This window comes from Fonsecaea monophora (assembly GCF_001642475.1).
Source record: "Fonsecaea monophora strain CBS 269.37 chromosome Unknown Scaff55, whole genome shotgun sequence".
Lineage (NCBI taxonomy): Eukaryota > Fungi > Ascomycota > Eurotiomycetes > Chaetothyriales > Herpotrichiellaceae > Fonsecaea > Fonsecaea monophora.
Genome location: NW_019173986.1, coordinates 214097 through 224812, shown reverse-complemented (window position 1 = coordinate 224812; position 10716 = coordinate 214097). Strand labels below are relative to the sequence as shown.

The window sequence follows — 10716 nt, the reverse complement described above, 5'->3', positions numbered from 1 at the left end:
GGGGGGGGGGTGGTTTTCTTCCTTACCGGTGTCATCACATTTAGAATTCCCCTCCTTCGCCATCGCTGTGGCGACAACCCCCGGGTGGACATGAAACACCTTGAGACCGCGCGAGGCCTGCTCGTGGAAGAGGTAGCTGAACATCTTGAACGCCGCCATCTTGCTTGCGCCGTACCCGGACAGACCGGCGACGAAATCAATCACGGCGGCACCAGACGTGATGTTCAGGACTGTGGGGTGTTCCGACGCGCGTTCGAGGAACGCCGTGGCGAGAGCCAGGGGACCCTTCACGTTGACTTCGAAATGTCTCCAGTAGCTGTCAAAATCCCACTTGGCGCCCGGCAACGGGGTCGTTGGCATTGACGCAATATAGCCTGCGTTGTTCACGAGAATGTCCAGCGGACGCCCAGCGACCTTGCATGCCTCTGCAAAGACCTCGCGAGCTTTGTCCAAGCCCTCGCTGACATCGAAGACGAATTTCCCCACCAAGACAGAGGGACACTCCCTTGATATTCGATCCTGTGTCTCCTCCAGAGTCGAGCGCGTACGACCACTGAGAAAGACCGCTTTCACTCCCGCCCTCGCGAAAGACAGGGCGGTCGCTGCTCCGATGCCTGACCCAGACCCTGTGATGAAGACGGTCTTGTTGGTCAGTTCTGCCTTTTTCAGTCGCTCTTGTAAGACCGGGTATGTGTCATTGTGGAACGTGGAGGTGAAGTTCTTTCTCGTTATGATGGCCATGTTGGACTGGATTGATTGCAATGGCCCATGGGACAGCAGGATGCGCACGACATCTCTAGGCCTTCATTCCACATCTGGTCAAGAACCATATCCCCCTGTCAATGCAAGAGAAATAAAGCCGAGGCCATGAATACTGAATCTGGAAATCCGAGTCAGTCACCCACGCTAATCCATTTATAGATAACCGAGGCTCTGAGATTGCGGGGTGATCAACACGAGGACCCAAAGCTCCACGACCAACCACGACCATCATGATCCAGGTGCCACTTGCTTCCCCAACATTGTGGGGGAAAAAGCGAGTCGTATGGCTTGCTCCTGCTGGTAATGTTCCTCGGCGATGGCGGCAGACCCTGCAGAAGCTAATATGTGGGTTGTACGAATGAAGGTTGTGTCGCAGGCGCTGCGCCGCTTGAGCTTGTTAACTGCGCTGGATGGTCGACCTTCCAGCAATCGGATTGCTTGCGAATTTGATTGTGCGAAAATTGCCACAGAGCACGAGCTCTTCACACTCTCGTTGTCAACTACCTCGGAGCCATTGAACTCCAGCAATTGCCACCGGTGCCAGATTCGCACCCTCAAGCAAACATGAGTGCCATACAGCCAGACCTTGAGACACTCTCGCCCCCGCCTCGATCGAAATACAGGTTCATCAAGAACAAACCTCCCAAGAAGCGTTCCTCACAAGCATGCCTCGAGTGCCGTCGGCGAAAGGTCCGTTGCGATATCGTGGCGCAAAAGCCAGCCTCCTGTACAAACTGCCGACTCGACGGAGTCACATGTGAGTTGGGGAGAAGAAAGAGGCGGCTACCGTATGTTCAGCATCAGTCTATACGGGGTGGTTCTGTGCTGATGAGTGTCACCAGAAGACAGGAAGTCGTCCAACCCTCCCCTCCAACGCCGGACTCAACTATCTCGTCGCATCGACATTTTCACGCGCATCCAGAGGTTGACGCACCAACTCAACATGAGGACCGGGGCGCCTTCGATATTCTTTCGAGTCCAGCCTTTACATTCACCGATACGCCTCAGCAGAGTCGTAACCCGGAGATTACTGCGCCGGCGCTCTCGTGCCTCGCGAAGCTGGCTACAGACATCGAACTGCCCCCTTTTGTCAAACCCTTTCCCGAAACCCTCCAGGCCGAGGATTGGCAGTACCTCTGCGCAAAGAAATGCTTCGATTTTCCCGACCCAGGATTTGAAAGACTCATCTTTCAACGGTTTACAGAGTTCGTCCAACCACTCCTTCCCATTGTCGATGTTCCCGACATAATATCTGCCATTGAGGGGCAATCTCCAACCAAAATCTCGCTTCTTCTGTATCACACGTTGATTGGAGCCGGGCTTGCTGCCGTGGAACTTGACGAGATCAGGAGATATGGCTACGAGAGCAAAGCGGCTGCGAGAAACAGCTTCTATTCCAAGGCAAAGGTTGGCTTCCTAATGGTAAAGTGGGGGAATGAGTAGGCTAATGCGCACCAGGCACTGCTTGACATGGAGGTGGAACCTGACCGCATAACAGTGTGTCAGGCGGCCTTGTTGTGCATCAGCTGGTCAAGCAACAACGACCCGAAAGACGGACTGCATTGGATGGGGATAGCCTTGACGCAGGCATACTCGATTGCCCTCCAAAAAGCAGCCAACAGCACCGATTCGCCGTTTAAGAGACGTCTTTGGTGGACGTTGGTGATGAAAGAAGCCGATGTCTGCCTCTCCATGGGGAAGCCAACCCGTATCATGGCTCTGGACCAACTCATGCTGGATCACGCAGATTTCAGCAGCATTGGGCAAGGCACTTCGTCACAGCGTATGCTCGAAGCGGCCTGTATTGAGAAGGCGAAACTGTGCCTTATCATCCACAGAGTCTTGCGCCTGTTACATAGTGTCGACCGACGGAATGTTACTCCTGCAGCGCAAGATTCCAGAGTGTGGCAAATGGACTCGGAATTGCAGGACTGGAACCATCAAGCACCATTCGACTTGTGGCACTTTGCCGATGACTTCGAGTCGAAACGGGTACTCCTGACTGTGTCCATGGTCAAATTGAGTTTTCTGATGGCTGCCATCTTGGTACATAAACCTGAAGTCCCCATCAAGAAATGGACAAAGTGTATGGAGGAGACGCCTGACCTCTACCTGGACGAAGAACTCTGTCGGTATCAAGCTCATGCCAGAGCAATGAGAAGGGCAGCCAACGACATGACTCGCATCCACAGAGACTTGCACGACGCCGGCTTGACCAGTGTGATCCCTGCTCTTGGAGTTGCAACCGTCTGTGCGGCAGTGAGTGTCCACTTACTGGATGCCCGGTCGACCAGTGAGGCGATACGGCAGAGGAGCCTGCAGCAACTCGACGCGTGCTTGGTTGTCTTGCGGGAAATCAAAAACCTGCATTACACGGCGGGCGAGGTCGCCAGGATCGTCGAAGGCACTATCAAGGCAGTGCGCGAGAACAGATCACTGGAGTTCGTCAAACAGTCCGGAACCGCTCAGGTCCTGTGCAATACGCTCCCCCAGGCTGAAGATATATCTGATCAAAGCGGACAAGAGCTTCCAGCCGCTAACATCTGGATCGACCCCTCGCTCGACGTCGAGCACATCTTCAATTTTGATCTTGAAAGAGATTTGTTTTTCGAGTGAAACTCGGGAGATTCACCAGGTCGCTGGCTTCATTTGTCGGCTGAAGGGAATCGAAAAGAAATCGAGACCTCGCAATGATTTACATGGATGATTGATGCCATGAGCATCATGATGCAGGTGCATATTTTATTCTTGAATATACATGTATATACGACATCCTCTAACAGGATTGCGCGCCAGATCTGAAGTGAAGCAAACGGACTAGTTGACATCCCCAAACTAGCACAGAGGAGACTGAAAAGGCAGGTAAGGCGCAAGCCGGTCAATTATCTAAGCGATAAGGGCAGCCAATCCGGTCCCTTCCTAGAGTCACAGCACCTTCCCTATAATAGACTAGTGTGGTTTAGATAACGGAGTGCCCCGATTGATTGATTGACCAGGGACTCGGATGACTTGGATTCCCAAGTGCAAGTACAAGTACAAGTACAGCACCTCGTGTAACCACGTTCGAATCAAATGTCGCTTCCTACCTCGGTTTCTGAGTCTATCACAGACCTGTCTGGTCTGCCTCACGGCAACATACCATGTCTCCCGATACGAACGGTCAGCCTGCATTCACCATCCCAACCGTCGACCTCACAGCCTACCTCAACGACCCTGAATCCCTTGAGGCTGAAGATGTAGTGACACAAATCCGCACGGCCTGTGCAACCAGTGGTTTCTTCCAGATCACGGGGCACGGTGTCTCAGAAGGTCTCCAGAAGCGGGTGTTTGCTGCCGCCAAGGCGCTGTTTGATCTGCCTGACGACGAGAAGCGCAAGCTCAGTGGGAAGCCCGGCCGCGGATTCGAGATCATTGGCGCCCAGACCTTGGAAGATGGCATGAAGCCCGATTTGAAAGAGGTACGCAGTCTGTCATTGGACTTGACCTGGACGCTGGAAATTACAAGCTAACATCCTGTCAGGGATATTATGTTGGTCGCGAGATTCCGGGCAATAAGCCGCCATTCAGACCGTTCCAAGAAGCGAATATCTGGCCTCCTCGGATCCCGGAGTCAGTGTTCAAACAACCCTTGCTGGAATACCATCAGGCTGTGTCTGACCTGTCCTTTGTGCTTATGCGGATCTTGGCTCGAGGTCTGAAGAACTTCGACACTGCAGTGTTTGAAGACTTTTGTCGGGACCCCATCGCTGCAATTCGACTGCTTCACTATCCTCCACACCCAAGATCTGATGACGCGGACTTAGTTGGCGCCGGTGCACACACAGACTTTGGAGCCATAACCCTCTTGCTCCAGGATGGACATTCCGGTCTCCAGGTCCTGAACGAGCTTACCGGGGAATGGATCGACGTGCCGCCCCAAGAACACGCATATGTAGTCAATGTCGGAGACATGCTACAAGCCTGGACCAGTGGCGCGTATAAGAGCAATATCCACCGAGTCATCAATACTTCTGGCACGGACAGGTATTCGATTCCTTTCTTTCTGGACGGCAACGCAGACTGTGTCATCAAGCCCCTGGACGGCTCTGAGGGCAAGGCTTTTACGGTCGAAGAGCATATGCTGTCTAGATACGCGGCCACCTACAAGTCGTAGCATGGAAGGAAATACTCCGGGCTAGTCCCCACCCTCTGCAGAGGCTGGTTTACCGTGGCGCGTACTAGGCAGGCTAGGTAACCTTTCTTCAGCCGCACTGCACGATGACGTATCTTCAGCCTGATTTCCAAAAGTTCCTGAGTCTCAAGTCCTGGAGGCAGACGTTTGCCTCATGCGTATTTCTCTACCAAGGCACGCAAAACGGTTGGATGCACGAGACTAAAGCACGTCAGCTTGTTCAGCGTCATTGCAGAGCTGCCTCCCCTCATTTTTGTGACTTGCGACCCAAAGAATTTTCATCAGGCTGAAAGTCATCCAGAATGTGGCTTGCAATCTAGACCCTCTTCGGCTAAGCGAGCTCAATCAACCACACGAGCAACCGTTCGTGAGACAGGACCCCTGTCGTAAGAGCATGCATTGTCGAGGGAACTTATGCTACTCGTATCCACAAGGGACGGGCCTAGGTACCGGTCTCTCCCTCCCAGGAGAAAGTCCTTCCGCAGCCTTAAAACACCTCTGATCACTCCCACCTCGATTCTGCATCCTCTCGCCCTTTGCTACAACTGCTGGTAACCTGGAGACATCCTGAATTGGACTATTGTGAACAAAATGGATGGTTCATGGCAACGGCTGGCAAGACCGGGGCTATTGCCTGGGCCGCAATCCTCTTCCTCGACGTTCTCGCGGGATCCTTCGCCTTATTCGAACGTTGCGGACCGGTCGCAAGCGACACTCTTGAATAACAGAGCCGAGTCGCCAGCCGACCTAGGAATCAGATTCCTCTCTGGAAATGAGGAGATGGCCGCAGACCGACCCAATGTGCCGGCGCAACCTGCAGGTGGACTATTCACTCCCCCCGTGCGCGTTTTGGGAGATTTGGCTAATCTTTGGCTGGGGACAGTCACCTTGACTGCCGTCTCAGACGTCAGTAGGAGAAATTTGGCGAAGCTGGAATTTTGGCCCCCGATCCTGAAGTGGTATTCGACAGTTTTCTTGACCGTCTTATATCTCGGCACGGCCGGCGGAATCGTGGCCCTGTGGTTCGCCGCCGGAACCAATGGTGAATACCACTTGTCGAGCGAAAATGTTCGCATGATATCCCGCTACTTCCCTTCCGCGTTGGGCACCCTCAATGTGATCCTGTTCCGGCACCTTGTTCGCGAATACATCAGGATGAAGCCGTTTGTGGCCATGGCAGACCAAGGCGAGATCGAGAGCTCGGGCAAGGAACCCAGCAAAAGCGTCAGTGGCGCCTTCTTTCCGTGGCAGGATATCTCGATAACTCGGGGTCTGACTTCGGTCATCTCCCTGCTCTGTCAACTCATGGTGGGGTTCATTGTCAGCTTGAAGGTGGCGTTGTTCGCCAGCGGTCCTGCTACCGTCGAAAATGATGGCGAACAAGCAACAGCGGCCTGGACTCTGATGCTCCGAGCGTGGCCGGCCTTCTTCCTTATCATCGGACACATTGTAATGACAGCGTACGTGCTTTGGGTTGCGCACCTCAACCGAGGAAAGTCTACTGGCCTCAGGTGGGATCCTGTGACCATTGCCGACTACTGCGCTCTCTTCGCCCACTGTGATGTTACAGAGTACTTCTCTGCCCTTGAGTTGCTCCACAACCGCAAAGCGAAGCAAGTCCTATCAGCAAACCATCGGTTTCGACTGGGATACTGGACAAAGACCATTGCTGGCTCGCCAGGTGCAGATTCTTTGGTGTATGGCATTGGCCCGACTTGGAACGCAGCAGGTAATTTGCATGCACTGAATTTTGTGAAACATGTGCTCACTGATAACAGAACGTCCATCAACGAAATTCGAACCTAGCTGGTACGAACGATTGATGGGAATTAAAGAGCCTAGTCCGGTCGATGACTGTGACAAATACAGGGGCGGCGACGACGAGCAGCGTTCGCCTTGTAACCAGGGAACATGGCCGGAGTGCGAACACTATCCTTACCGCCATAGCCCTGGCTGTGGAAAAGGCTGGGTCGTCTTGTCGGTAGTCCTGGTCTGGGCAGGACTCGGAGTCGCCATCTACGGGCTGATCAATGGCATCGTCTTCCATGGATTCCGTCTGGACAAGGACTGGAGCATACCGTCATCCATGTCGGTTTCTGCTGGCAACCACACATTCCACCTGCCGCCTATCGACCCGACAGATCCCGAATCAAAGCTCATTGTGTACGCCTTGTTGTTCCGGTCGGCGCCAGTCTATGTGACTGGCGTGTTCACGGCGACGATCATTGAGTGGGTGGATCTCAACATGCGATTCATGCAACCGTTTATCAACATGTTTGGAAAAGCCGGCGACGCGGCGGATACTGTTCTCCTGGCGTACATCACCACATCGCCATTGCAGGTTCCCATCACGGCGATTGTCAAGGGCCATTACAAAGTCGCGACATTCTCCATCTTGAATACTCTGTCCCCGCTGTTCCCGATCTTCATCGGTGGCCTTCTGCAACTCGAGGACGATGACGAGAAAGTCAGGTTCATGTTTTCACTGTCGGCCTACATCGGCATCATGGTCTTTCTCATTGCTTGGAGTGTAGCAATGCCATTCGCATACCCCATTCAGAAGCGGCTTCTCCCTCGTCAATTCTACAGCATGGCGGACCTCATGGCCATGTGTCACAGATCGTACTTCATCCAAAGGCCCTATCTTGACTTTGCTGACAACCGGCGCACCCCGTCAAAGGAGATCATGGAGGCCCGCATCCTCATGTATGGGGACCGATTCTTGTTTGGGCATTACACCGATGACGAGGACAGAAGGCACATCGGGTTCGACATCCACAGCACCGTGGACTATAGCACCGGTGACGTGGAAGAGACCGGACTGGTGGTCGACATCTCGCCTCGGGGCGAAATAGACACGCTCACAAGTAAGACGGTCAAGACCATGACGAACCTCTTTCGCAATGCGGGCAAGGTCCAGAACAGCAGCAAAGGGTTTGTGGCGTGGCTGCGGCGGACCCTGCGGCGGCAACGAAGAGAGACTGTACAAACGGAAATGAATACCTTTACTCCCCGGGGATCGGCGACTGGATCACACCTCGAAAGGCAGCAGGAGCCGCGCCAACGACCTGCTGTGGCGTTTGCTGAACTGGCTTCACCAGATTAGGAGAGAGGACCTTATCGGTGGGAACGGGGCAATCGGCTGACTGGCGAGGATTGTCCCAAGCTTCTCACTGTCCATGGTTGATCATGCTTGTGTCCGACTCATCATTGATGAATCGATATTTTACAGGCCAGAATTGCCGTTTGAGGTTTCTCGACTGCTGCCAGCGCTGATCTGCCAGCGCTGCCCAGGTTATTATTTTTGGTCGGGTTTTTGTACGAGGAAAAGTCTTTGGATATAGACGCGTATCTTGGGTAATATGTTTTCTGTCATTGCTGTGTATTTGGTTCAGCGAGGGCCACGCATGCGCTTTAGGGCAGGGAACATGCGGTGTGAAATAATCACCAGCTCAGGTGGCTCCTATCTCGCATGTCACTGTACGATACCGTTGAGTTGAAGGCCATGGCCTCATGCTGTTGACTCGGCGTTTCATAGTCACGAAAAATCGCCCACCTGACCGCTGGGGCCTCGAGCAGCTGTTTTTCCTCCCTGCCAGTGACTGATTTTGCACGCTTTGTTCGGGTTTACTCATCTTCACTGGTCCTTTTCAGCGCTGAGTCTCCTTCTCACCCAGTTGAAGACCCCTGTCGGATACTCGGGCCGAGGTGTTTTGGCGCCGAGTTTCGAGGCCGACCAAGGCGTGAAATGCTTCGATGGTCGCTCCGCCAATCAAATGCGCGAGATGGACGACGGACTGTGGTGCGGGGTTTGGGAGGGTAAGCGAGTGAGCAGACCTCGGTCTTCTTGTATCGTCGAGAGGTGGAGGGACGGAGGGAGGGAGAGAGAATGTGTGTGTTTCCATAATAAATCGTGAGGGTTATATACCTACCTCTTCCTACAAAGTTGTGATCCGACTCTATCTCGACTTTGTCATACCCCCGTCATATTTATCGCCAACATCACACTCACTTACTGGGTGTAGCTAACTACCGATATTAATACCCTGAAACTCGGACTACACGGTAGATACACACGATGGCGGGAAACGCATACGTCCTCGGCGTCGGCATGAGCGCCTTTCTCAAGCCCCGCCGCGTGCGGTACCACACCGAAATGGCCTTTGAGGCCGGCGTCAAGGCCATGCTCGACGCGCACGTGACGTACGACGACGTCGAGGCCGGCGTGGGCTGCTTCTGCGCCATGCCCACCTGCAGCGGCCAGCTGTGCTTCTACCAGTTCGGCATGACCGACATCCCCATCTACAACACCAACAACGCCTGCGCCACGGGCTCGACGGGCCTGCACATGGCCCGCAACTTCGTCAAAGGCGGCATCTACGACTGCGTCCTGGTCCTCGGCTTCGAGCAGATGAAACCCGGTGCCCTGGGCGGTGGCGCCAGCGACGGCCCGCACCCGCAGTCCCTGAGTCTGAAGCTGATGAGCAAGACCAGAGGAGACACCGAGGCACCCAAGAACCCGCAGATGTTTGGCAACGCCGGCAGAGAGTACATGGAGAAGTAAGTTTTGCCTGATTTCGAGTCTATCCTCACCATCCCAAGAGGTTCATACTTGTATGTATTTACTGACCAACTTCTCTGGTTAGATACGGCGCCGTGGCCGAAGACTTTGGCGAGATCGCGCGTGTCTCGCACGAACACTCGTCGCGCAACCCCTACGCCCAGTTCCGCGACGTCTACACGCTCAAGCAGATCATGGACTCCCCCATGATCCACTACCCGATCACCAAGCTGCAGTGTTCACCGACCTCGGACGGCGCCGCGGCCGCCGTGGTCGTGTCGCAGAGGTTCCTCGACAGCCGGCCGGAGCTCAAGTCGCACGCCATCCTGATCGCGGGCCAGGCGCTCAAGTCGGACACGCCCAACCTGTACTCGGGCAGCGCGATGGAGCTGGTGGGATACAGCACGGCGGCGCGGGCGGCGCAGGCCGCGTACGCCGACGCGGGCATCACGCCCAAGGACGTGACCGTGTGCGAGCTGCACGACTGCTTCTCGACCAACGAGATGATCACGATCGACGGGCTGGGGCTGTGCGAAAAGGGCAAGGCCCACCTGCTCGTCCGCAACGGCGACATCACCTACGGCGGCAAGGGCCCCATCATCAACCCGTCCGGCGGGCTCATCTCCAAGGGCCACCCGCTCGGCGCGACGGGGCTGGCCCAGTGCGCCGAACTGACGTGGCAGCTGCGCGGCTGGGCCAACAACGGCCGCCTGGTCAAGAACACAAAGTACGCCCTGCAGCACAACCTGGGCCTGGGCGGCGCCTGCGTCGTCACCGTCTACACCCGCGCCGACGGCAAGGTCAACACCGACCGCGCCGTGCCCGACGACGAGATCGCCCGCCTCAGCGGCCTGGGCTACAACCCGGCCGTCGAGGCCAAGTGGGTGACCCCGGCGCAGGCCAAGAAGGTCCGCAGCAGGAAGGCCGCGTGCGACTTCGCGCTGGGAGAGACGATGAGCAAGCTCGAGAATGTCAGGTTGTAGGCTCATTATGAACGAGCATTATTGTATGGAGGTAAACGCACGGATGTTTTTCAAAAGTGCTCTGGTAACTCTGATGTTTTGGTAGTAGTACTACATTACTACTAATATGTTTGCAATTTCCTCTCAACAAAAAAAATAGAGAATGTCATCATCATGTTTTGTGTGTGCAAATATCCTCTGACAGACTTGTGATATCCACGTAAAACGCTGGAATAGAAACGATGTCTCACACCTAGCTT

The 10716-nt window shown here is 54.7% G+C and overlaps 4 protein-coding genes across 4 annotated transcripts; all 4 read left to right on the top strand.

Moving 5' to 3' along the window:
* Nucleotides 1–1427: 1427 nt before the first annotated feature.
* Nucleotides 1428–3378, top strand: AYO21_07344 (hypothetical protein; the record flags this gene model as incomplete). Its single annotated transcript, XM_022657301.1, has 3 exons — nt 1428–1519; nt 1605–2169; nt 2221–3378. 3 exons carry the CDS (start codon nt 1428–1430, stop codon nt 3376–3378), a joined length of 1815 nt encoding a protein of 604 aa, XP_022510474.1.
* Nucleotides 3379–3902: 524 nt separating this feature from the next.
* On the top strand, nt 3903–4915 carry AYO21_07343 (hypothetical protein; the record flags this gene model as incomplete). Its single annotated transcript, XM_022657300.1, has 2 exons — nt 3903–4220; nt 4283–4915. The coding sequence occupies 2 exons, from the start codon at nt 3903–3905 to the stop codon at nt 4913–4915; spliced, it is 951 nt and encodes a 316-aa protein (XP_022510473.1).
* A 609-nt stretch (nt 4916–5524) lies between these two features.
* On the top strand, nt 5525–8039 carry AYO21_07342 (hypothetical protein; the record flags this gene model as incomplete). The annotated part of the gene is made up of 3 exons (XM_022657299.1): nt 5525–6662; nt 6712–6742; nt 6803–8039. The coding sequence occupies 3 exons, from the start codon at nt 5525–5527 to the stop codon at nt 8037–8039; spliced, it is 2406 nt and encodes an 801-aa protein (XP_022510472.1).
* Nucleotides 8040–9011: 972 nt separating this feature from the next.
* AYO21_07341 (hypothetical protein) lies at nt 9012–10477 on the top strand (the record flags this gene model as incomplete). The annotated part of the gene is made up of 2 exons (XM_022657298.1): nt 9012–9493; nt 9580–10477. The coding sequence occupies 2 exons, from the start codon at nt 9012–9014 to the stop codon at nt 10475–10477; spliced, it is 1380 nt and encodes a 459-aa protein (XP_022510471.1).
* Between the last annotated feature and the right edge of the window lie 239 nt (nt 10478–10716).